The 26,986-nt window shown below is 43.5% G+C and overlaps 2 protein-coding genes across 2 annotated transcripts in view; both read left to right on the top strand.

The window, feature by feature from the left end:
• Positions 1-1,355: 1,355 nt before the first annotated feature.
• LOC146199629 (protein polybromo-1-like) lies at positions 1,356-26,971 on the top strand. Its single transcript, XM_084592159.1, has 13 exons — positions 1,356-1,424; positions 1,995-2,092; positions 4,362-4,509; positions 8,123-8,242; positions 9,218-9,358; positions 11,087-11,168; positions 14,672-14,793; positions 15,531-15,698; positions 20,289-20,335; positions 23,679-23,957; positions 25,360-25,461; positions 26,390-26,459; positions 26,834-26,971. The coding sequence occupies exons 1-13, from the start codon at positions 1,356-1,358 to the stop codon at positions 26,969-26,971; spliced, it is 1,584 nt and encodes a 527-aa protein (XP_084448285.1).
• LOC146199628 (protein polybromo-1-like) overlaps positions 26,859-26,986 on the top strand; it is a 50,776-nt gene continuing 50,648 nt past the window's right edge. The window contains 1 exon segment of the mRNA XM_084595149.1: positions 26,859-26,932. The gene's annotated coding sequence lies outside the window, so the exon portion shown is untranslated.

Here is a 26,986-nt window from a genome sequence, read left to right as displayed (position 1 = left end):
GCTACAGCTCTTGTTTGCGCTCTCCGCATCCGCGATGAAAAATAGTGCCTACTCTTGACGAGAGCAAATAATGGTTATTTTGTCTGCAAGCTTAATACATCTTACATTTGCCATCAACTTCATAAAGAGCACCTTTTTTAAGGAGAAAGGATCGGATTCGGTGAATTTGTATGTTTTTTTGTCGTTTGCGTTCGTGTCGCGTTTTTGCTGCCCCGCAACCTTGCCAGCTGTGCCACTAGATGGCGCTGGCTGTGCCCTCTGCGCTGCGCATTTCTTTTTGAGAAAATGGTTCTTCGATGCGCCTTTTTTCTATAAGATCCGCACTGCGAAGATGTCTAAGCACGTGAAGCAAGTTATTGCAAACTTGTATGCTCGGAATACAGTCCGTTTCCGCAAGAACCACTCTACCACAAAACGAACGTGTAGTGATACGCCTCCATTTTTTTTCTTGGGGACTACTTGCGTAGCTTTCGCTGCGTTGCACCTGATGTATGAAACGGAGTATAGTGTTCCTGTATATGCTCCCACATACACTAGCAGCAGTGGGGCGGTGACGACCCCACCGAGGCGCGGCGGAAGGTGGAAACAGACTGAGGCCGAGAAGAGCGCCCCCCCCTCGAGACCGGTCGCGGCTTGAGGAGGCGCTGGCTTGCATGCTTTTCGACGCTTTACTTTTGATCCGTTTCATTATTTAAACTCTCGCTGTTTCCCTCGAGAAACGAGCGCCAGCGAGAACTCTGCGGGGGCTTCGCTTCGCTTCGCAAAAATGCTTGCTTTTTGACGACAGTGTTATTTTTAATCACGAACGGCTTAGAACAAAGTTTAACGTGTAATTTCGTCCGTGAACCGGCCTCATCTTTTGTCATCGTTTGAGCGTACTGGTAATATGCTGCCTTTTGTTTGTCTTTGTCGTGACCAGTCGGTTACAACAGGGGCCTGGCCCAGCGATCGTCACACACTGGGCTTGAGCTGTGAACTGTTGCTGCTAGTTCACATCGTAGGAAGCGTAACCTTTTCGCTTCTCTATATTAGCGGTAACGACTACGAACTCAGTTATCAAGAACTCGGCTCTTTAATCTCGATTGCTATAACCGAGGCTTGTTTGGAAAACTTTAGTTGTGAGACGTAAACACGAAGCGATGTGTGTGTGCCGAGCAAGTTGTGAAAAAACTGAACAGGCTTGACGCCGATTTAAGCTTTGCTAGGAGGCTTTGCTAGGAGATGGCTGTTCGTAACTGAGCCTACACTGTGTAAAGGAAATGGATATGGATAACTAACGAACTACCTGTACTTATATTATTATTATTTTAATTTCTGATGCCGCTCGCGCATCGGCCGTTTGCAGAGCAGAGACCATGCCGAAGCGCAAGAAAGCAGACGATGACCGCGCCGACGACAGGAAGCGCAGCAGAGTTCTTGATTTGGTGAGTCTAGCATTGTAGCCCACTCGAAGAAACGGCTGCAACTGTGTTCTCAAGTTTAACGAAAGGCTGCTTCATGTGTGAGCAAACCAAGTTTTGTGTGAACTGTAAAGCAGCTCAGTTCGAACTTCCGCATTGCCTGGTAGCATGTTGTGAACGAAAGCGAGGACACGTGCGTGTCGCCGTACGAAGCTAAACCCACATTTTTACCACGGAACGTTCCGATTCGCCACGTAATGGCATATCTTGCTAAGAGCGCAGTTGTGTTGGCTTCTCTACGCCACCTGATGAGCAAACAACAGAAATGGCGAAATTATCTGGGTGTGCAGGGCAACAGTAATTAGCTGCTATTATTTGTGCTTGGTGTTGTCACTGTTTGTAAAAAAAAAAAAAAGGCACAGTGGGCCCAGCTTTTGTACATCTGACTATAGTAACAGGGTGTTTGTCTCTTAATGCAGCAATTTCGCTAGTCTTTTAGGTCTTTGGATTATAATTTGACTTAATACAGCCATTGTTTGGCACCAGGCACACATTTTTGATTTTGAAAACGTATAATTGACGTTATGTTTGCAGTCAGAAATGCTCCAGTCACTGTATAGTGCCTTGCAAAACTGTAAGGCTGAAGATGGGCATCTTCTTTGTGAAAACTTCATTCGAACGCCAAAGAAAAGGTAATAAACTCTTGTTCATATGTTGTATCGCTTTGAGTGTGACTTATGTTTGCGTATGATAGGCCAGCAGTTTCAGTGTGGAATGTGAGTGCTTGTCGTATTCTTTGTTAGGCCTGCTCATCATTTATTCCACCTGATTGGTCTCTGTACTTTATGTGCCACACTGTATGATAATGGAATTTTACACTAAGTACAAAGCTCTCATTGAAATGTTTTAAGTACCGCTGGAATGCTGTTGTAACTGTACTGCTGTGTTGAGAAGGAAGAGGCCAATGCATTTTTTGCAAAGGCGATTCTGTTTTTTTACTTATAATGATTTTTATTTTTGGCATTCGTTGTGTATCAAATTGAACTGGTAGTAAAGCATAGTGTTTTACACTTGTGTCTGGAGAGGAGAACGGTAGTAGTTGGCTGGAAAGTTAAAAATAACAGATGCAGCGTTTCATAGTTTGCCAGAGTAGCAGCTGCGAGAGACTACTGGAACTACTAGGCAGCGTGTAGTCTCCGTAGGCTAAGTAGTTGTCGTAGATTTAAATCGTATTGTACATAATTATAGCTGGGAAATTGGTGTGATACGAGTGCATTTACCGGTATCTCTCAAAAGAAATGTGTTTTATCATACATACTCCAGTGCTTCCCTATGCAGTAAAAACCTTAGAAAAGGCTTGGAATAAGGTTAAAGATAACTTAAACAAAAGCACAAACTGTGCAGGGGACAGGACACAGGTGCGAAGCAGACAGAGTGCATGCAGTATAGAGCATACGATGGGGACCTAAAGATGTAGAAGAGCTCGTGCTGTCTAATCCTATCCTTTGTCTCGTCCCCTGCACAGCTTGTTTTTAGATCGCGTCTTACCGACCAGACCCTCATTACGCACCCCTTAAATACAAGCATGTGTATGAAAGTTCTTATGAGGCATTTTCAAAGGACACATTATTACAAAGGAGGAAGAAACACTACTGAGATGGCAATTCCACTTTTGAATGTTCATAGTATTAGCTCTTTATAAGGTGCAGGCCAGAATTTGAATGACATTACTTTTAAACGAGTTTTATGACTGGTTTGTTAGAGAAAGGGGTGCACATTTGTACTACTCACTTTCTAAAAAGACCTCGAAGAAGGTTTATATCTGTACATACGACTTGTTCTTGTAAAATAATACTTGAATTCGAATTGGATGGGATGTTGGCTGCACTGTAGTAAAAGCCCCTAACTTTCAGCAACAGAAATTCTCATATCCCATGGGTTGAAAGCAAAAAACCCAGACAGTTTTAGTGGAAGATATAAAAAAATTCTTTAAAATTCGCCTCGCCTTATTTTCGACGCTAAGCATTAAATAGAATAAGAATTACCTTTTTTTTTTTCCCGCATGATTTACAACGTAGCTAAAGCAGTCTTCATTCACTACCTGGCTTTAGAGCTGATTCTCGAAGGCTTTTAATGACGTTGGGTGTGAAGTGCACGCTGTGGAAATGCTATGGATATGGAAGGAGGTAGGGTAGGTCATTAGAAATATAGAAGTCTTTTAAGAGTTGAATCGAGTAGAGAAAGTAAGAGCTGGCACGGGACTGGTTTGCTTGAAACACCAAATAGCAGCTGTATTGCGGTGACGGCAGCTGCTGGTGCATGGGAGGCCATGTCAATTAAAATATCAGAGGCCTCGCTTTGCTTGTCGAAATATCCGCTGCTTTCTTGTTTTGGCATGCCATTTGCATTTGTCGGGCAGGGGGCCTCAGTTATGGTTGGCCTGGGCAGTTTCAGGTTGCATTACAATCATAATTAGTACAGTCTTTGCCAAAATTGTAGAGACCAGAGGGTCTGCTTCCGAGCCACTTCATGCAGCTTGTAATGAATTTCAATCTCTTGATGTCAAGAAGATCTTTTGCCCTACCGTCTCCAATGAGAGAGACCTCCACTAATGCTAAATCAGCGCCACTACACGGCTCAGAAGATTCACCTTTTGACAAAGGCTGTACTTCTATTAAAATTCTTTTTAGTTTTCATGCTTCTCCCCTTTTGTACATCCGTGTCACTGGGATAAATTAGTAAATTTTTTAATGTACTGCAATTCCTACCGCAAAAAACATAATGTAACCGCTAATGCGAAATTCCACGAATAATGTCTACTTCTTCGATTTTCACTGAATCACGGGAAACTAGGGGTCTTAACCATACTGCACAGCACTCAGAATGCAATATCAGTGTTACACGAACTTTTATAAAGCAGATTCCTTTCTCTTCTTCTTCATCCCCGTTTTCTTGTGCCAGAAGCCAGGCGGATTACTACGAAGTGGTGACCAATCCTATTGATATGCTTCGGATTCACCAAAAGATCAAGACAGAAGAGTATACTGACTTAGAGCAGATGACCAGTGATGTTGCCCTCATGGTGTCCAATGCAAAAGCCTACTACAAGGCAAGTTCCATGTTCTGCATGCTGCCTGTACATTTTCATGTTTTCAAATTTGCAATGGTACATGTCATGCTTTGGTGGGAGCAACGGTAAAAGCCAAGTGTAGTAGTAGTAGTAGTAGTACATTGTTCATTATTATAAACTGTAAAGAAAGAACGGAAGAAAAAAGATGTTTGTCGGCCACAATATCTGCTATCTAAAACAACTGAAGCACCTGAACTGGGGCAGCGGAAATATAGGGATAGCGAGGGCAGGGAGAGAAGTCAAAGAGGTGACTTACAGTGAGAAAGGGTAGGGCAGGTTAAAATAAAACAAAGTGTGGTGTACGCTATAATTCAATTCACAACAGGATGCTTGAGGCTCGCCCGCGATTGTCTTAGTCCACCGAAACACTCACCTCTCTGAGCGGGCCTCCACAATGAGCGCTATGCCAGCATCAGTATACCGCCGCAGTTGTTACTTCTATGCCCCCCCCGCTATCCCCTGGTATGTTGAGCTTGGTGTCCAGATTACGCATCTAAAAAAAAAAAGAAGGCAACTGAAAAGGAAAGTCTGTGTTCGCACTTTTATAGATACGTGGCAAAAGAAAAATAGGAAGGGTCAAAGTTTGCTAATTAAGTTTTGTAAATTTCATTTTAACTGGAAAAGGGCACCATCCCTGACATGCACTATTAATGCTAAGTAAAATGAGAAATTAACATAGCATACAAAACAGTGGAACAGTGGCAGTGTTGGACTAATTTAGTGCAGCTATGCATTTTAAGGCGCAGCTTCATTATGTTACATTCATGCCCCTGCGAGCCGGCAGGTTTAACCTTCCTGACCAGACGCTGTCTGCAACATAGCGCTGTTCACTCTTGTCACCTGCCCAGGCTAGTTACTTGATTTGGCAGATTTTAAGTCGAAAGCCTATAATGCCTCTTCGTTGTCGACAGAACGTTGTCAGCAGAGGTGTCACGCTTTTGAAAGCGAGAGTTAAAAATAAATGAATACACCTTGTCTCCACCGGGAATCGAACCTCCATCCCTTGGAGCCCAGCGCTTTACCAACTGCGCCACGCCCCGGACCGTGAAACGCTCTTCGTAATTCTCCTTGTCTACCATGAGGATGATAACGTAATTTCGCGAGTGACAGATACTGTGCCTTTCCTTTCCTGTAACGCTGGGGAACTTTGATGCGTTCAGTGAAATGCTGGTTGTGTTCGACAAGGGGTGCGTGATGTACCGTCACAACAGGTCATGACGTCACCAGGCGATTCATGCATATACAAAGCTGACCTCGCCGGGTGTCTTATCCTGGCGTCCGTGCGGCACCTTTCGTTTGGTGCTTCCTCGAACGCCGCACCACATAGCAAACAGAAGCAGACCCAGATGTCTAGAAGGCGTTTGTACAGCAGGCATGAGCAGCATTTGAAATTATTTGCAGCATAGAAAAGGTTCAGTATCTGTCACAATTCTCTGCAGACACATGTACCATACCGTAAAAAAAAGGGAGGAAGGTGAGAGTGAAAGAAGAGAGGGAGATAGAGGTGCCGTAGTGGAAGGCTACGATCCATCGCGCCATAATGGCTTTTGCCTCATCGCATTTTAGTGGTCCAAAGTGCCCTCTAGAATTTTCGCACACACACAAGGACAGTGATGCAGAACAGTGTATGTGCGTCATGAAAAAGTATTACATGCTGGATACTGCGACGAATAACTGGCAGTTGCATTGCTGTGGTTGGCATTAAAACGAGGTCATGTTTTGCCCTCCCACTTAATCTAGGGCACCAACCGTCGCAATAAAATAACAGCCCGCCTTTTGGCAGCCAGCTTCCACTGGAGTCTGTGTTAGATGATCCCATCATTTAACTTCTGTTACTCTTTTAATTGGCGATAACATTTTCGTCTTCCAAGCAGTGCTTTGAACAGAACTGTTTGGTCATTAACTATTTGTTAATTAAATGCTTAGGCTGACAAAAGAATAAAATAAACGGTAAATCACATTTTGTACCTTTCAGAAATACTACATCATATAAATCACTAAAAGAGTCTGGCAATTCACCCATATTAAATAATGTTTGCAAAAAGAAACATGCACATAAGGGTTGGTTTCTCCAAGATGGTTCGACATCATGAATGCTCTCGCCTTTCCACAAGGCATACCTTTTGCGATGCATGCCAGAGTGTTAGATATCCGTGGGAGCCATGAAAAATGAAAACTTTCTGTCGTGAACATCATCCATCCACAGAGCGTCTGACGTTTGCAGCTGCCCTTCAAAGTGTACCTTTAAGGCCAACAGCCACCTATAGGGGCTCACTGAGCATATTGCTTCAGTGGCTGAAATTTCATTCATATTCTTGCAAATAAATAATCTACAGAGCCATGAAATGTACTTCTGCATATTATGTTTTAACATGATAAAAAGACAAGGGACATAACAAAGAAGTTGTCAAACATGCACCAAATATACAGCTGGCATTTTTATTAGAAACCTTCATGTTTAAATTTCACATGCACATGGAATGTGTATGCATGTATGAAGTTGCCTTATAAAAATGCTACAGTCGAACCTCGCTACTACGAGTGCCGGTTGAATAAAATGTTTGCTTCACTGAAATATTTTCTATTCCTTGTCAGCTCCCCATAGAAATATATGGAACAACTTTCTCGCCGCAATGAACCATCTTTGGGGCACGTTTCCGCTTCAACGAAATTTTCAGCAAGGGAGGCTGGAGTATTTAACAACAAAATAAGCATATCGCCACCAATCTGCGCACTTTCGTAAGTCCGCACTGCGCGTTAAGAAAAGGTGCAGGTGTAAGCTGCCATTTTCTTCTCAGCCTGAGCAGCAATCAATTCATATCTTGTAGCACCACCATCTACGAGGCACACATTTTGTGGGATCTGCAGTTTTATTGGTGCCCATGACAATCTCATTGTGATGTAATTGCTCACTGGGCATTAAAACTCCACCATGGTGCTCATGGTAAAGCAAAAAGCAGAACCAACACCTTTGTAAATGAATTATGTTTTTCGACCATGTAGTTAGCCTACTGGCAGTGTTGCGGGACTGATTTCGCCACAATGAAATTTTCGCTTCAGCAAAATTTTTCCTGTCAGTTTTGTTGTAGCGAGGTTCAACTGTAATTGTAAGCTCGGAATCTCGACCTTGTCGGCCACTTTTCGATGAAGGCGAAACTCTAGGCGCCCGTGTGTTGTGTGATGTCAGTGCACGGTAAAGAACCCCAGGGGGTGGAAATTTCCGGAGCCCTCCACTACGGCATCGCTCGTTTAACCTCGCCAAAACAAAACAACAACAACAACACGTTTGTAAGCTCAGCCCATCTTTATCTTGTCCCTTGTATTTTGTGCTGTTACCATGTTTAAATGAAGCAACAATATGCCTGTTCGCTATGTTGCACGGTATGTTGTAAGGAAGGATGCAGAAGTGTAGCAAGACTGCCTTCATTAGAGTTACTGTTTGAATAGCAATTTTGCTAGTGGTGTCATGTTTCCTAACGACTTATGCCACATCCTGTCTTGTGTAGTAAAGCATGGTGCAGACTCTCAGTGACATGTGCATGCCGTATTGAATTGTGTAAACCTTTCGTGGTCGCTGCCGTTACTTCTACAGGAAGACAGTCAGGCCTATCGCGATGCGTGCGACCTCTGGCAGGGCTTCGACTCTGCGAAAGCAGCCCTGCTGGCAGCCAACGCCAGGGCGGAAGAGCAGGAGGACGAGGACATGGAGAAGGTCAAGAGTGGCATGCTTCATTGTTAACTTTACACATACAGAGTTGAGAGTCTGGGCACTACCTCATTATGTATATAATGGCACTTACAGCTGGGCAGTCCTAGTGCAACTGTCTTGTTAAGTATTTGATATGTATCAGGCCTGCAGATGTATACGTATCTGTTTGGCATGGAGCTAAGCGATGTATAGTGCAGATTCAGGGATCTGCAAAATTTTCTAGCAGCTATGCTCTAAGGCAGGTTGATGTGTAGTGAAATAAAACCACTGTCATCTTTTATGTGCGTTTTCTGGCCACCGTAGTACAGTGCACCTTTTTTGTTTCAGCCTGTTATTGGCTTGTGCTTCTCTCAGTTCTTGTTTACTTTTCTAAATTTTAATTTTTTTGTCCTTAATTTGGAATCATTGCCTTTTATCAAGCAGTGTTTTTTGGCAGGAGAGTAATGCTCACAGTAAAATGTTTTCATATCATAATGTTTGCATTTTTCTCATAGGTTGCACTTCTTGTTGACCGTAGTGTTTTTGCTGTTGTGACATTGACATAAACTGCTACTAATCACTTTGAGTTTGTCATGTGAACAAGTTATTTCTGGCATGCCATCTTGCATCATTGGTACGCTTGTGCTCACATTTGGGGGTGGCTCTACCATCTGGAACTTCAGGTTCAGCTCTTGATGCCTCAGATTGTGACAACTACGCTTTAGACTGTGCTGGCAGCTTCAATTTCAGTTTCACTGGTACCCGCGTAATGCCCCCCCCCCCCCCCCCCCCTTCCTTCTCCCCTTCAAACATCTCATTTATAACACATTTGCCTGCACTCCTTTCTTTCTTTGTCTCCGGAGCTCTTCTGTTTTCTCCTTTATCATTCTCTTTTTTTTTTTTTTTTTCTTCACATGTTTCTGTCTGAGAAAGTCGATGCTTTGCCAGCTTTTGATGACGTGGGAGGCGATGTGAGAACTGACGTCCTCCTCAATGCAGGGACCACAGACACCCACAGCAGGCCAGGCTGAGTCCTCGGAAGAAGAGCACTACGAGGAGCTCTTCACCTCCGTAATGACAGCCACGGATGCTGAGGGTCGCTGCATCAGCTCCATGTTTCAGCTGCTCCCTTCCAGATCGGTAATGTGGAGACTGCTTCCTGAAATGTTCGTTTTGCTGCATGGCATCTCAACACACTAAGGAGAGGAGCCAACCTTGGCTGTTGACGTGGAAATGGGCCATTGTTGCATACGCACACTTTTTCCTATGACTATCGCTGGCATAAGTGTACCTTCATAGAGTCAGATACCATTCTCTATATTGCCTTGCCACGGTGGCACAGTGGTAAGGGTGCTCTACTGCTGTGCCCAAGGATGCGGGATCGAATCCCAGCCGTCGCAGCCGCTCTTCGATGGAGGTGAAAAGCAACGCACCTGTGTGCTGTGTGATGTCAAAAATTTTCGGAGCCCTCCGCTACGGAGTCTGTTTTAGCCTGAGAAACCATTTTCTACGTCCTCACCCTTTCTGTAATTCCTACTTCACTTGGCTCCAGTGGTCCTGTGCTTTAAGACTTAATTTCAATGTTAATGTGCACCCTGGAAGCAAAACTGTACAGTTTGTGTTTATGTGGGCTGACCTGTACTAGTTTGTATGCCTGTTTTATCGTCGAGCTTATATTTTTTGTTCTCAGCAATTGAAGACTTCAACAATAGGGGCCGAATCATAAAATTGTTTTCCAGAGCTTGAAACTTCAGTATTATCTTGCACAATCAGTCGATTTCGCAAGTTGAACATCATTGCGCATGTCCCTTCAAATTCATTTCTGCAAGATTTAAATCGGCCATTTTCAGACTGTGCAAGCATTGACACAGATCTTCTCAGAGGCTTGTGTATTTGCTGTACACTAGATCTGAACACTTCCTTCTGCAAGCATTGCCTGCAAGCTTTTTTGGTGTGAGCATATTGTTGTGTGAAGAGTAGGAAAATTGAGCAGTTAATGTGCACCTCATTAGAGCATCTATGGTTCCTGTCACTTATCAAAGGATAATTGAATTTACAAAATTGTGCCTATAGTGTCTTGATGACAATCATCAGAAACACTGCGAATACAGTCAAGCCCACTTATAATAAACATGGTCACCCTGATTGCGTTTATTATATCCGAAGTTCGTAATAAGTGTACCTTTCATATTATACGAAGGAAAATACAAAACCAATCAAAGGCTCCATTTATTTCTTTAAAACGTCTGTTATCTGCGTCTGCTTTTTCAAAGCACGCCCTATCACAATGTTTACTAACCTGTTCAGGGCGGTCATGTACTCCTCTCCAAGGCCCTTGCTGCCAACAAACTGTTTCTGGGACGCGATGTAACTAAACGCAGTTGCAGCGTTCATGGCAACTATCGGCAATCAGCATCCTTGACATCTATCTTCATCGGAGTATTCGCCTTTGGTTTCTCGCACTTCACATGCTATGGCTTCGTCAGTGCATGGCCTGCTATCTCAGTGTAGTCGTCCACACACACCCAAGCAGTGGTTTCAAGCAACATAAGGTACTACCAGTTGCGCGTCAACGGCGTGTTGTCACAAATCCATTTGTGTGCAGATCGCAAGGCTGTTTGACAACCTCCTCCTTCATTCCTTGGCCCGTAAACCCCGCCTTACGGAATTAGCTCGCGATGCTCTCCAGAGTTAGCTCAGTTCAATAGGCCTTAAGCATTCCTACAGCGTCGCACAAAGAGATCCGAAGTAGGCCATCGGCACCTGCATGGTCTCTCAGTTGCTATCAACGTCCGCTGGATTACGCGCTTTTGATAAGAAACCTTGAGCGCGTGAATGATGCCCATGTCTTGTGGCTGAACCTTGCAGCTTGCATTCGGTGGCAGGAAAAGTGCGGTCACCACAGTCGGGGAATGCTGCACGTGGTGTGCCCAGCAGTTGTCGAGCACAAGTAGGACCTTCCTGTTTTCCTTTACCATGCCACTGTCGAATTCAACCAGCCTCTCGGTGAACAATTCACGCCGCGTCCGAGCCTTTCTGTTGTATCTCTAGCAAACTGGAGCATACTTCTCAAAGCGCCGCGGTTTGTGAGACTTCCTGATGACAAATAGCAACCCCCTGTTACTGCCATTTATTTTCATGCACAAGAGGACTGTAATGCGAAGCTTACTGTCCTTTCCACCAACACACGTATCTCCTTTAAAGGCATGAGTTTTTGAAGCCGCATCAGATAAAAGAGTCCAGTTTCTTCTGGAATTGAACGGCGGCGCAACACGGAAACGGACACAGACAAGAAGGGGACACCACTGTGTCCGTTTCCGTGTTGCGCCGTCGTTCAATTCCATCATGCACCAACTCGCCCCCCAGGCCGTTATTCTGAAGTTTCTTCTGCATTGTACACCTCCCACTGACCGAAGCTTGCTGCCATTGGAATGTTCTCAGAGAGCCACACATTGATATTTTCGATGCTCACTGAGGCCAATTCACCAGTGACGGTCTTGAAAACTATTCCATGGCGAGCTTTAAACCGGTGCAGCCACCTATTGCCCAGGCTGAAATCGGGGAAATTCCAATAGGGAGACTAAATCTCTTGCCTTTGAAAACATCAGTGAGCCATTGACGGCAATGTTTCGGGACCAGGCGTCAACAAACTATTTAAATGCAGTACTGAGAGAAAAATAAGGATATAAATTTTTTTGTTCTCACTACTACCTGGCTAAATAAAGGTTTCTTCTCTGTCTCTCTCATTGTGAAAAGTAGTTTTTACTCAATGGAAGCAGCATAAACCACTCAAGAAAACATTACCAGGAGGTGACTTTTATCTCTCTTAGTCTCCAAAAAAACTGCACTAGAAAATTCTATGCATTGTGCGGGAAGAACAGAGTCCCCTTATGATGCTGCAAGCTTGTCATTTTGGTGGTTCAGAAAGCGATGCAGAAAATATACCGCATTCCGACTGGCCCTCTTGTGTACCCTCTTTTCATGTCAGCTTTAATTGGAACTGAAGCCAAAACCATGATTAAGATTAGTGCTTTGATAAGCTGAGGTTTTTTTTTTTTTTTTTTTTTTTTTCGATTTTGTTATTTCAAATGCCCTGTGCACACAATTATCACGAGGTTAGCAAGAAAGAACATAACCTTAAAGCACGTTACTGCTTTAAGGCAGCACCTTTGTGAAGCTGTCAGGAACAGTGGTGCTACTTTGTAGGCACTGCTGGATTCCCTGAACAGGCTTTCTGAGCACAAGCAAAGGTGAATAAAGCTGTTCAGAGACCACTGCATTGGCTGTTTTGGAAGCATTGCTTGCTGCAGACATAAGTACTTTTAGGAGTAAAATTTTCTAAGCGTTTGTGCTTATTGGTGACTTGTAAATGTCACTTTGTAAAGTGAATTGGGGCTTAAAAGAAGAACAAAGCGCTCATGACACAGGGACGAAAAAAAGGGTTTGCCAAATAGTGAGTGTCATGTCCTCTTTGTTCCGTCCATATGTTACAAGCACTGCATTTTTTAAAGTTGTCAGTAGGCATTTGTCCAAACAGTTGCACTTTTCTCTTGCATGTACAGCATTGCCCACCACTTCATCTGTTACTGCTTGTTAGTCTTCATGAACATGTTGCTGTTCTCAGCTTACTGCGGAGATGGCTTGCAACACAAGTGAAACCACTGTCCACTTGCTGCATTCTTTATTCTGGAAAGCATGGCTAATGGCAGAAGCAATGATGCAACCAATGCAGCGAATACAGAACCGCCATTGTTCTTTTCGCAGCTGGTGCTTATTATATGTAACATTCCAGCTTTCTTGTTGTCTCTCCCTCTTTCTTCTTTTTTCATTCCTGTTGTGCAGTGTTTGCGATAATACTTTAGGTCTGCTGTGAATTCCTAGGAGTACCTCAATTGAATTATGTGCAAAGTGACATTACATTTAGTCATAATCGTGGTATATTACTATGAAGAAAAAAAAAACCCATTGAAATGAGAATTTAAGGGCAGTCGGGCTTGTTACATTGACATTAAGCTTCGTGCCAGGTGTAGCAGTTTTTTTTTTTTGCTACATTGTGCTATTTGTTTTGTAAAGCCAAGATGGCCATTCACACTGTTTTAATCTTTTAACTGACAACAGGTGGCTGCTCTGTAAAAATGTTGCTTGCATTAGCCTAATGGGCAGCTGTATATACTTTTCTTAACAAAATGTCTGAATTTGGTTTCTGTTAATGAACAGCAAAGTAAAATAAGACAGCCGTTGTAAATCGTCATCAGGGATCAGTTTTCTCACTTAGTTAGATACTTGATCCATTGTCTTTATTAAAAAGTTTACTCAAGCAGAAGGGTGAGGCTGCATGCCTGCATTGATTTCTGTGTCCCACTCTAACACGCATGCTTATGTTGGCCTACCTTGCGCGAGTAAATGTGACGGAACTCAAGATATATAATCCAAACTAACGATTTCTCATCACATATTTCTCATCAGTCACGCGTTCCCGCATTGGTTTCTTGTAGACTGTTCCATGACTTCTGTATGATAGGGACAAGAACTATAAAAGCATCGTTTAAGTTATGTGTGTGATTTTTTGTAGGGTTTAATGGAACTGTGCTTCACTAAGTATTCCATGTAAATCAGTGAGTCCTGCTTAGAAAAATGTATTTTAGCCAAAATTTTTTATTATGCCACTATAATAGTGATAATTTTAGGACAGTATCCAGCTCTTTTCATGTGTCGTCAAAAGCTTTTGTGTAATACAAGCTGAAATAGCTTCTTTTTTTTTTTTTGGAGTTCCAGTCTTGTTGATTTATTAGTAGTATCACCTACATATAGTAATTAAGAGAGCAATATGTTATGCATATGCTTAGTTATCACTGATAGCACAGGCTTCTTCACTAGTAGTACCAACCATGTGTGTTATGCTCATGTTTAGTTATCACTGATAGCGCAGTCTTCCTTGGCACTAATATCTTCGTTTTCTCCAACTGCTCATGTAATGAGCCTTTCTTCATTACCTTTGTTGGCAATTTTACACCTGTGTCACTGGGGCATGGAATAACATATTAAGTGCCTTATGCCTTAAATTTGTTGGTATTCATTTTAAGGGCAACTCCGGAAGGTCATAAACCTTTTGAGTTAATTAATGCATCACATTATTTGGAGGCCCCTGTCTCTGGCATGAGAAACTATTTCTAAAGATACTAATTATAACTGTTCTAGAGCAGCAAGCTGAAACTGAAGTGCAGTGATGACGGTAGAGACATTATTGGGAAATCACATAATAGCAACCTGAAATATCATTTTCAACGTACCAAGCGCCCATTGTATGCTTTTTGAAATTTTAAAATGATGTAGCAACCACCAACCCCTCCTATTTGAAACAATTAGCAGCTCATCAAGTTTGGAAATATAATGTGTGCATGCCATCACTGTAGGATATCCTGAACTCTATGTCATTAGTCCATGTACTTGCAGAAGCAATTCGCCAGTCGTTTTTTGTGGGCTACAGCATCTCACTTGGCAGCAGTGAAGATGACAGTGTATACCAAGGATCTGCCGTCATTACATCTCCATGTAGGACTCCAACAGTGCTTACCGTAATTGTTGACCTGTCTGGAGAATTAGCATTTCATTCTTTATGTACCAGTGTCCCTGAAGCTCTCCTTCACAGATATTGAAGTATCTTTAAGACCGAGGAATCTTTTTTGCTTGGTTGAACACAAGGCAAGATGGCAGGCATTTTTTGCACATTTGATATGTGCGTGGTATTGAACACATTCCTAGGTTGTGGAATATACTGGCCCACTTTTCTTGGTATACTAATTTTCAGTGGGGCTGGCTTGGTACGTTATGGCATGTATCACTTGATTGGAATGTTGTTTAATGATAAGTAAATGTGCTGCTCTGCATGGCTAATGGGGACAAACAGATATATTTGTCATGGTAGTAAGAGCTGTGGTGAACAGAATAAATTGTGAATATCATCAGAGGATTAGTTCAGGTCATCCTCATGGCACCTTGTGAACATTGAAACTTGAAGCATTAGGCACCATACATGTATATGCACCTGTATGATGGGCATAAATTGTCAGAAAGTCCGCCTATTCCTACTTGGCCATTTCAGCTTACTTATTAGTTGCAGCATAGGTCCATTATGTGCGATGGGCTTGGGTACGCTGCAAGTTTTACCACAGGGTGGGCTCTTTTCCTGCACATTCATGAACAGAGTGCATAATTTTGAGAATTGGACCGTCTGAAGAGACAGAAGCTTCCTCTGGCATGTTTATACTTCCACTCTTGAAAGATACCCGACCGTCTGTCTGGCTGTTTGCAGTTGTACCCGGAGTATTACAAGATAATCGCCGAGCCAGTGGATTTGAAGATAATAGCGACACGCATCCAGGAGGGCACTTACACATCGTTGGCTGAACTGGAACGCGACCTGATGCTTCTCGTCAAGAATGCTAAAACTTTCAACGAGCCTGGCTCGCTAATCTACAAGGTGCGCGGGTCTCTCATGCTTGCTCCACTGGGGGAAGACTGTCGTTACTACATTTCAGAGGGAACCGGTGGCATGCCTTCCCTAGTCTCCAGCTCTCTCTTTTTTGTACTCTGTTTGATTGCTTGCCGCATGGTTTGCCTACCCTCTCTTGTGGTTGAGAGGGGTCTCAGATATGTTTGCTGCACGCTATGTGTTTTTGGCATGAGGAGGAAGGAAGTGGTGGTTGTGATAGAATTACCTTGTCCCCCGACCCTCCCCACCCCTGGACACTCTGGCTTTGCGCCCTCTCACGTGCTGATGCACGAACTGTGCACTGTATGTCCGAGTAACAACTTACAGTATGGCAAAAACTGCATGTTTTATCTTTGAGTAACAACATGCAATGGAAAGTGGCTATTGGCTCTTGTTATATCCCTTTCCATGTGTCTGTAAATTTCTCCACTTACTCATCTGACACTAATGTAGATGTTTCCAACAGAGACTGAAAGCATCAGTTGTTGGGAGTGAAATGCGACCTTTCAATTTTTAGTAAATTTTTATTAGCTATAACCTTTAAATGGCATTATGTTTTGTTTCATCGATGGTTGGGTGAGTTGGTAAGGTAAACTAAGGTAAGGTGTCGGAAAACTTAATAGAGGACAGGGCAACAAAAGCAAATCAGTGGACAGGACAAGCACTATTGCTCACCGGGATCTGATTATTTGAAAGTCATGGGCACTCATGAAAAGCATTCATGTGCGTTCACCTCAAGGAGTTGGTCATAGTCCTAAAAGCTGTTCCATCTGTGTGTTGAGTTAAAGCTGGACTCTTTGTTATGATGAGCTTTGGACATATCATAAGTGTGTTGGGCTTTATGAAGAAATAAACACCAGTGTTACTGAAAGGAGGTGAACAATCATTCTGTCGTTACAAGACTGCCCAAACTGACTATTAAGATAACGCAAATATTGCATTTGGCTGTGTCATTTTAAGCACGTGATTGTTTGCCTCCTTTTGGTAAGGCTTATATGTGTTCACAAAAACCACCAGGCTCATGAATTATCGGAGGCTTGTCATATCAGAAGAGTACGGAATAGCCAGAATTAAGCTCAGCACAAAACTTGGAGTGCTTTTTCTGAATTACAGCTAACTACTAGCTGTGTGTGTGCATGAATGTGCATTTTTAGTATTTTTGCAAAGCTTTGACAATGTTTCCATAGGGAATCAGTGGTCGTTTTTTTTTCTTCTTTCTATTCTGTTTTCTTTTGGGTTGCTTTTAACATGGCATTTAATTCTAAAGCAAAAAAAAAAAAAAAAACATTTATTCTAGCTGCTTTCTGCCTGCCTAATATTGTGGATACTGTTGTCTAGTCATGGAAAATGGGCCTTGCAGGAAGAATTTACTTCTGCAGTCAGGCAAGGCAGATCACTGATACTGCTGACAGGATTAGGGAATATGTGTGGGCTGGCATCCATTAGAGTGAGTGCCAGCGGACAGGGTAGCGAGACAGCTCAGCAGTGATTTTCGTACGCAACCACATACCTGCATACCATACAATTTGCTGCATGATTCGATCTTGAGGCCGTAAGCTGCTTAGTGCGGCAAGAGTTGAAGTCTTCATTACAGCAGTTACATCACTTTCCTCTGAAAGTTTTGTTTTATGGAGACTTGTAATGTCTCTGAAATCCATGATTGTTTATATTGAATACAGTGTGTTTGTGCTGTTTTCTTTTTTTTTTTTTTTTTTGAATCTCTATTTGAATGGGCTGCAAGCTATTTGTTTCTATCATTATGTTGGTGCTGCTAATGGGAGGTATTTTTCTACGTAACTCAGTTCTTCCCAACTTGGTCGTACTGTTTTATGTTTTGTAGTTCTCCTGTAGCGGTTGATGGGACCTGTTGGTTTGTTTTTGTAATGGCCACTGCCTGGCCGCTATGCATTGGCCACACCTTGCTGTGGTGTTTTTTGCTTGTTTTGTTTAGTATCCTTTTTCGTGTTTTTTTTTTTTTTACAATTTTTTTTAGGCATTTCTAGGCAAATTTAACACAAGGGAGTGGCAGGTGTCACACAGCTGATTTTGCGGTTCCCTGTAGTTGCAAGCAAGCAAGGAACAAAAGCGGCAAAATTGACCTAATCTATGTGCAACGCGTCTGACGGGTGTGAATGCACCTATGCGTTTTTGCCTTCGTCTGTGCATGTCAGGGTTATGTTTTTGCTTCTCATTAAAATAGGGCCTAGCTTGTTTTACTGCTGCAGTCACTATTGTCAGAGTCCCTCAATACGTTTTTTCTGGTTACGAAACTCCTCTGTAACGCTATGGGAAAAGTTCACATACCGCCCGCGCCTGCCGCGGCGCGCCGCCACTAGGCACAGAAGGGCACCGTTGAGGAGCTCAGCAGTGTTGCGACTGATCAGAAAGCAACGCCGCTGGTATGAATTTCGACGTCTCGTGTTATGCTGTGCGTTGACATCATGTAACTTGTGTGCGTGGCACAATGCCAAACACTTGCTGTGTACCAGGATGCCGTTCCGGCTACAAAGATGCGACCGAGAAGGTAAGGTCTCGTTTCATTTACCTGTTGACGAGGAGTTGTCAGAAAAATAGAAGCGTGCAATACCGCGGGGAGAGACTGGTCACTTTACTTTCAATTCTAAATATGGGCGTGTTTGTGAAAAGCACTTTCACATTGCGGACATCATTCGTGTCGAGGAATTCACTGTGAACGATGATGCGGTATCACTACAACGGGGGAGGCCCGGCCTGACGCTATCCCAAGGATTTTCGAAGGCCTTCCAAGCTATTTGACAATTATATAAACCACGTAGGCGGTCGCCAGTAGCACCGAAATGGGGAGATCGCGCGGCGGTTCCAAATTTAGTGACAGCAGAGGGAGCTCAGCTGGCTTAGCTTACATTTCACGCGATTTAAACAGCGATATCTGTTTGTACACAGCTAGTAAACAGCTGTAGCGCCGAGGTGCAGCCCTTGCCATCGGTTCATTCCCGGCAAAACAGCGCGCACACTCGCGAAGTGCAAAATCTTGTGCTGTTATCCTTATGCATTCGTTTCTGAAATTCATGACTATAATTGCATAACAAGCGGCCGAAAAAAGCTTCAAGCAAAGATCAAAATCAACGCCACGGGAGCCGTAGCAGACGCGCGCCACGGTTGTGGGCGGGCTCAAGAGAAAACGGCGGCGGCAATGAGAACAGCGGAGCACCGCGACGACGTGCAGGCCGACGCGCGCCCGACAGCTCCGATCTCGATGACGTGGTGGCACCGGTGGCACTGTGACCTGACAGGCATGCTGCTGACCATCGCCATAGAGCGACAAGGGCAAATAAAGCACTGAAAATGTGTTTGCGGACGATCTGCCAACCGATATCGGGTGACGAAGATCTGTGACTGCGCCTTAGCGTAGCGATCACGCGCTACGTGTTGAGCACGGACTGCGGTGGCGTTTTCGCTTGCGTGCTGCAAGTTTTGCGATCGGAGAGAACATTGTGTATGCAGAAAACAGGTAAATGGTGCTGCGGCTCATTTAGTGGGGCCAGAGTGGGGCTAAGTGTGCCGCAACATTATAAATTTCATTCATAGCAGATTCTATGCTGTGCAGCTAGTTTCACGCCTAGCGTCTGCTCTGGTGAGGCATACGCGTATATCATTAGTGTTGTCCTTGTCTCTCGTGCAATATCTAATGGGGAGCACATCCTTACGTCACCTAATACGACAATCACGAGACAATTTGAAGTTTTAGAGGCAAATAAAACTAGAATAATGACGGCCGCCCGCAGCTCCGGCAGCGGATGCATGCCCTTCAGTGCCCAACTGCGCTTCTAGCTGCCAGCTCTGACCCTATGTTAAACTTTGGCGGGAGTTTCGTGACCAGAAAAAAAGTATTGAGGGACTCTGCTATTGTCATTGCTCAGACGGAGATGAGATGGGAGCTGTTCCAGTGTTTGCAGGACTGTTGTCCACTGCTGTGCATCGTAAACCATCATGAATTCACAGACTGGCGAGGTTACTTGGTGTTTGACAAGCTGGTTTGCTGCAGCGATGAGCACTCGCATAAATCAGCATTTTCTTGCTGGTGCATTTCCGCTAACGCAGTGCTCAATGAAGTCAGTGGCATGCATTACGTTTGCACATGGTCTTGACAGCGACGCCGAAAATGTTTCTTGCTAGGTTGTATTGAGAATGTAATGCCAGTTAAGAGAACCAGCGTAAAAACATTCACGGCTGGCCGGATGGCAGCTTTTCACTTCTTTCCCGAGTGTCTTGTAGGCAGCTGCTGTGTTCTTGATTCCTTGTTGGTGTACTTACCAAGAGTGTTAGGTGAAATTAACTTTAACAGAAATTGTATTGGTCAATAAGTAGGCTTTGTAATGCTTAATTTTGCTACTACAGATAGTAAGAAAAAATACTTGCTCAGAAAATGGTCGTTCAGAGCCATTAAACATGTTGCAGTGACACCACTGTCGTTCATTTGAGCTTTACACATTCTGGAAAGTTGAGCGCTCCTTAAAACCTGCAGTTCTTGCTGCTTGAATAAGTGCTAGGTTTAGTTGTTAAGTTCATGGCTACTGCCCCTTTGTGTTTTGTCTTTAGCCAGACCTGCACAGTGCATACCAGAAAGGGCCCCTCACCATCCTGTGGTCAGTAACGCTAACGAAATCTCCTTGACAACACCCTCCCAAACATTTATCCCTAAAGCCTAATTAACAGAAAAGTTAAGCCTCCTCTTAGCTCTGTCTCATTTTTTGATTGCATTCAGGGGTAACGAGCCTCTGCGGGTGAAATTTATATTTTCTTTTTCTTTTCTCGGAGAATGTGTGAGCAGTGTCGGAATTTCTACATAGTAGGTCATCTGTGCTCTGATGGATGCGCTCTTACTGCTGTCGCTCATATGCAGTAGAAAACAGTGATAGTGCACTGTTTGTTATGTTATGCCAAAACTATTCGTTTAACATAGCTGCAAAGCATGGTTGTGCATGAACAGTAGGTGCACAGTGTTCATGTACTTGCACACAGCAGGCAACGTGCATGGGCAAGTGTGGTAAAGCTGGGACACGAAAAGAATGAGCAAACTAATGATTTGAAAATACTACACCACAATATACATATGCCTTGAAAAGAAAGGAAAAGGAAGTGATTATCTAGTAGGCCCTCTGATTTAAATTTTTCGAAAGTGGCTGATTGTTTTCAGGGTTTATTTCACAAACACATTTCTTTCTTTTCTTTTTTTGTTGCAAACATTATTTTTAAAGAGAATTACTGACTTTTGTTTTTTCAGTGATGACATTACTGTATGGCACAAAAGTCACTTATACTCTTTCTCGGCATTTCTGTCAACATGAACTAGTTTATTTACCAGCATTTAACGACCCAATGTGGAACTCTGTTTGTAGAAAGAATTTTTATCGTCTTTAAAAAGGCAATGCAAGGTCAAACAACGTAGACGACAGATAAAACCTGAAGTGGAAGCTTTCTTTCTTTTTTTTTAAGAACTAGGCTTACATGTTGCCATTGGGTTGTGCAGTGGGATGATCGAGAGGGTAGGTCACTGCGTGATGTGTGTACTGTTGGCAGCAATGGAACTGCCACTCATTTGTTCTTTCACTGTTTCATGTCTGTGCTCGACGTGAAGTTAGCAAGCATACTAACCAGCTAAATGTTCTGAGCCAGAGCCAGGGATGATAGTGAACAAGCAGTGCTAAGCTAGCATATCATAAAAAGGTGATGCTTCCCGATCTGCAGACACATATGGGCTAGCGGAGGATTACCTTAACTAGCATAATTCTACTATTTGTCCAATAGTACTAGCATTGTATCACACCCCTAGCTTCTTTACTTAGTTCATTTTCAGCTTTCACTACTGTATCTCGTACTCGAAAGCAATCAGGCTTTGCCTTGCATGCCGAGAATATTGGCCATTTTCGATGAAAATGTAATATTGAAAACTGAATTTGATGACTTTTTTTTTTTTTTTTTTTAACCGGCTACAACTAAGAAGTCTAAGCCATAATTGTATCCTGCCTCATGATTTGGTTGTAGCGCAGCTGCAGCTGTCAGAGTCAGGTGGCAGCGTCCGTACACATACTACATACAGCACTCGTAAGCCAACCACGAAGGTTTGTGAGCGGGCCCTTTGACTGAAGCCATGATTGATAAGCCATGATTTACCAATTTCCACTCGTGCAGTACAACTTTTGTCAAAGTGTTCCTTGGTGTGCGTGTGTGTGTTTCTTTTCACTCTCAGGATGCAACTGCCTTGAAGAAGGTGATAAGAATGAAGAAGGCAGAGATCGATCAGAGGAAGAATGCCCCTGGAAAGTGCAGCGAGAGAATACGGTTTGTCCTGCTTGTATCTAGCTTGCTTTCGGGCTTCTACGTAATGCCTTGTTTCTGGCACATATAAGCAAGGGAAGCGTGGTTAGAGAGAGGGTTGCTTGGAGTGAGTGCCGTTTGCAGGATGTCTCGCGCAAACCTTTGGTGACACATTTTCAAAGTAAATTTGCCTTGCTAACTTTACTGAGTTGGCAGGCTTAGCATAGTAGCGCCTTTGTCAAAAATTTAGGGCCCAAAGGTTTTGCTTCTAAGCCACTCTGTGTGGCTCGTAATGCATTCCCAATGTCCCAAATTTCCTGAAGGCTGAAGAGAAGATTTGTTATTCTACCCTCTCCAGCAGGAAGTACCTTTAAAAATGCTAAAGAAGCACCACTACACATCCCAGGGCACTAAGCTTTTGACAAAGTCTGTACCTGTTGTTTCAGGTGTAAGAATGCTCAGGCCTTAAAGTAAGATTGCTCATGTGTTACAAAATGTGTGGATAAATTTTTATTCCAAGAGAAAATTGTTTTTGAGGTTCACAATAACCATAAGTTTGAAAGGAGCATATTGTACTGTTTTGCTTTTGTCAATGCTGGATGTCCTCAGTGCTTATCATGACATCGCATATCTGCTTACATCGATATAGTAGTGGACAGCACTTTTACTTAGTGAAAGAAGGCACTTTATAAGAGTCCTTCAGTTGTGACAAAATAATCAGTCTCAAAAGTTTGCAAGGTTTGTTGGAAAAATTTTTGCGTTGCTTTACTGGCCATCATTAACGTTGTTCCCAAGGGCACTTTGCATTATTAGCATTTTGATGGTGAATAAACACTTCTTCAGTTGAACAGGCATTGTTGAAACAAATGCGAAATTGCATATTTGGCTGAGGTACGGGGCACAGGACAAACTCATGCACATTCTTAGCTGCTGAGGTTACCACTTTCTGAATAGAGGCAATTCAGGTTTTCCTATGCGTGTCCTTGTGGGAACTTCACAGTTTTCTTTGTCTCTGTTTTGTTTCGAACTCTCATTCGTAAAGCATTCGGTCTTCCAATAGTCACTCATGTCAAAATGCCCTGTGAGATTTCCGCCATTGTATGAAGACCACGGGCTGCACTAGTGTCAGCCTGCACTGATGGGTGCGGTTTTTTATTATTATTTTTACTCTACAAAATCTTGCTACTTACAGCTATTGACGGCAAAATCGGGATTTTGCAGAGGCTTCCTGCTTTTCTATTACAATTGGTAGAAATAAAAAAAAAAAGTTTTTTTTTATATGTCTGCTGCCACTCAATACCTAGCAATGTTGTAGAAAAAAATTTTCTTATAAAAGTAACATGCCATATCCACCAGTATGTGCAGAAGAATTTTGCCAGTGGCTGACATCTGTGCTCTATTTGAAAGCAGTCAAATTGTTCTGGCATTAAGCCTGGTGGACAAAGCAAGCCGGTCATGGAATGTATGGCACCCTTCAAAGAGGCCTGCGCATGATGGAGGGCACTTACTGTCTGTCTTGGCATGTGTATTTCCTTTCTTCTCTCTCTCAAAGTCGCTGCTTGTGCATTCCAGCAGCTAGTGTAGCATGCCTAGCACAATAAACATGAGCTACTGCCTCATCGCACAGCTTGGCTAGCGTTCGCGATGCCATAGTGGACATGCTCTTCGCAGGTCGCGCCGCATGATGAGCCACCAGAAGCTGTCGGCCATCACAGCTGCCCTGAAGTATGAAGACGCAGACCCACTGGTGGAGAAGTTGGAGGCTAGCTCTCCAGCCGTGGAGGCGGATGTTGTTGGTGCCAGTTCAGCAGCAGAGGAGAGCGACAACAATGACTCGAGCACTGAGGACCCGGTCAACAGCCCCATGTGGAATCTGCTGGAGGCCGTGCGCAATTACCAGAGCCAGGGCTACTTCCTCTCAGAGCCATTCGTCAAGCTGCCATCGAAAAAGTGAGCCATGGGGGGCCGCCCGACTGCCGGCAGGGAAGGAGGGCAGGAACAGCCAAGCATTGGGCAGACAGCAGACAAACAGCTCTTAAAACATGCCATACAGTTCCCTCCTGCCCTATTAGTGCCTTAGCTCTTGAGAGTCAGCATACTCACGTCAGCAGTTTGCCGTGTCAGCTAACTAGTAATACACTGTGTGCCACACTCACTACACCTAATATTAGGGGATGGCAGCAGCGGCAGCTCTTTTACGAAGGCAAAATTAGATGAGGTGTGTTGAGATATCATGTCTCATGCACTCCCTTCAGTGTAAGTGGACTTTTACAATGAGAAAATCTTAAGGGGTCGTTCTGCTGACTTTTCCAACAATATTTTTCTTGTGTCAGTTGAAAGCTCCTTGCCCAAATCGACGAATACGGTTGAATCCCTTTGTAATGAACCTCTATGTAGTGAATTCTTCGATATTACAAAATTTTTAAATTCTTCCACGTCATCCCCATTGAAACGCATGTATGTATTTGAAAATTCTGTGTAACAAAGATGTTGTGGCAGTTTACCTTTCTATAACGAACTCAAGGTGCTGACTAGCTTTTAGCTAGTGCTGAATTATTGAAAATATTGCAGAACCCCACAAGTTTCATGACAATAAAGTACCAAGTGACATTAGAGGAACGTCTGCAGTTGCAACGAGTGACTGCAGTTGATACAGATTGCGTGTTTCGTATCTGTGAGGCAAATGCAGCAGTCTCAGCAGCTTTTGCTTTTGTGATGTGGCACCACAATTAGTTCAAGCTCAAAAGCAGCAATAAATAACAGGACAAAGGAAAAAGTACACAGGGCAAGCTATGTGCGCCCATAGCCACTACACAGTTGCTCGCAAGATTGTGACACCAATAGCTTTCGTGCATCGGTTGCGGGAACAGCAGAGAGAGCCGGTGACGTGAGGTGGAGAGAGCCCGTTTTCTGGGGCCAATGTTGGTGGGCGAGCGGGAAAGTGCATGCAAGCACCTCTTTGCTCAGCGGCTGTACGGGCTCTCTTCTAGCTTGGCCTCCGCAACTCCCTTCTCCTTGTATCTCCCAGACTCGTTGTGCGAGCCGCGGCGGATGTAAGGCTGCTGCCAAAGTCAGTCATGCCGCGTCCTCAACATGATTATGAAACTCTGCAACTCCCCTCTCCTTGTATCTCTCAGACTCGTGCGAGCCACGGCGGATGTAAGGCTGCTGCCAAAGTCAGTCATGCTGCGTCCTCAACATGATTATGAAACTCTGCAACTCCCCTCTCCTTGTATCTCTCAGACTCGTTGTGCGAGCCGCAGCGGATGTAAGGCTGCTGCCAAAGTCAGTCATGCCGCGTCCTCAACATGATTATGAAACTCTGCAACTCCTCTCTCCTTGTATCTCTCAGACTCATTGTGCGAGCCGCGGTGGATGTAAGGCTGCTGCCAAAGTCGGTCATGCCGTGTCCTCGACATGATTATGAAACGTCTCACTACTTCCATGACTTCGAGTAATGGGGATTTACTGTAAACACTGTAAACATGGTTTCCTTTACATTTATTCTTAATCTGGTTTCTGTTCTGCGTTGTCATTTCAAGCGTAAACTGCTTATAACAAAAACATAGATTTAATGATAAATCGCGGTCATTTTACAGTTTTATTATAGCCAAGTTTAACTGTATTCAGCTGTGGTGCTGAGAAATATAGCCTAATTCCATGTCAGACAATATAGGCATCTACCTTGTTAGCTGCAATGAGAGGGCACTGTGGAGCACTACCGTACGGTCAGGCCTGACTTTCCTGACCAATTCAGATGATAAATTCCTGCCTAAACTGCGAGTTCGCCCTTGTTACTGCCACCAAGTAGTGAGGTCCACCTGAATATGCCAATATTTTTATACATTACTCTCTTTCGACACTAAGCTTTTCCTATAGACAAACCCTTTTGTTGTAGTATTGCATCTGCTAGCGTATGCAGTGGAACCGTTTAAACACGTGCATGGTAAAGTTAGTGATGGGGAGCTGAGTGCAGTTGGTTATATGCCATTTCTTTTCATTCTTTTTGCATACTTGAAGAAATTTACTTCTCAAAGAGAAAACAGAACTGCACTAGCTTATTGCTATAATATCCTGTACCTGTAATTATGTGGTGTGGTTACACATAATTTTTGAGGGATCTCAGGGAAAATGCCAGTGAAAATAAGTAAGGCGCCATGGTGGCACAGCGTAGAAAGTAAATTGTGGGTAGCTGTGTTGGAATTATTTTGTTATCAAAAGTGTAAAGGTCTGAGGTTTCAATGCAGGATGAAAAGGACGGGCTGTTAAGAATTTAGATTCAGAGAAGTCTGAAAATTCGCTCGATCATGCGGAGTGTTTGCTTTTATGCTCCTTTTTTTTTTTTCTTGTTTTCAATGCCTAATTTGTTTGTTTGTTTTTAGGCACTACCCCGATTACTATAGAGAAATCAAGCAGCCCATTTCTCTCAACAAAATTGCAGCAAAAATAAAGGTATGTGGCGTGTTTCATGTCATATTTGAAAAAATGCGCCGTTGCCAGTGATTGTAACTGCTATGCCAGACTGTGCCAGAAGGAACACTGATACATGCTGCTGTTTTTGACCGGTCACTTCAGACTTGTGCATGCGCCCTTTGCTGAATGCTCACAAAATGGGCATGTGCGTGTATGGAAAAAAATTTTGCCGCATATTTAATTGGGTTTATTGTGTGAAACATCTTAGATAAATGGGCCAGTAATTCAGTGATGTGGGGTCATGGCAAAGTGTGAACATGTAAGAGATGTACCTTGAACATGGTGGTGCAAATTGCTGCCTTTCTTTCTTGCTGAAGCTTTGCTAAATTGTTTTTTTTCTTTGAAATTTTCAGTCGGAGGGTTACAGTAGCACGGTGGAGGTTGTGGATGATTTCAACCTTCTCTTTGAGAATGCCAAAAGATACAATCGTCCCGATTCCAAAATATTTAAGGTGAGTTTCAATTTTGGTGTGGATGAAAGGCTCTTTTAGTGGATGCCAAATGAG

The sequence above is a fragment of the Amblyomma maculatum genome, chromosome 2, assembly GCF_055883805.1.
Source record: "Amblyomma maculatum isolate TAMU_Amacu chromosome 2, ASM5588380v1, whole genome shotgun sequence".
In the NCBI taxonomy this organism is placed as follows: domain Eukaryota; kingdom Metazoa; phylum Arthropoda; class Arachnida; order Ixodida; family Ixodidae; genus Amblyomma; species Amblyomma maculatum.
The sequence above is the reverse complement of the archived record's forward strand: the minus strand, read 5'-3'. Positions and strand labels throughout refer to the sequence as shown.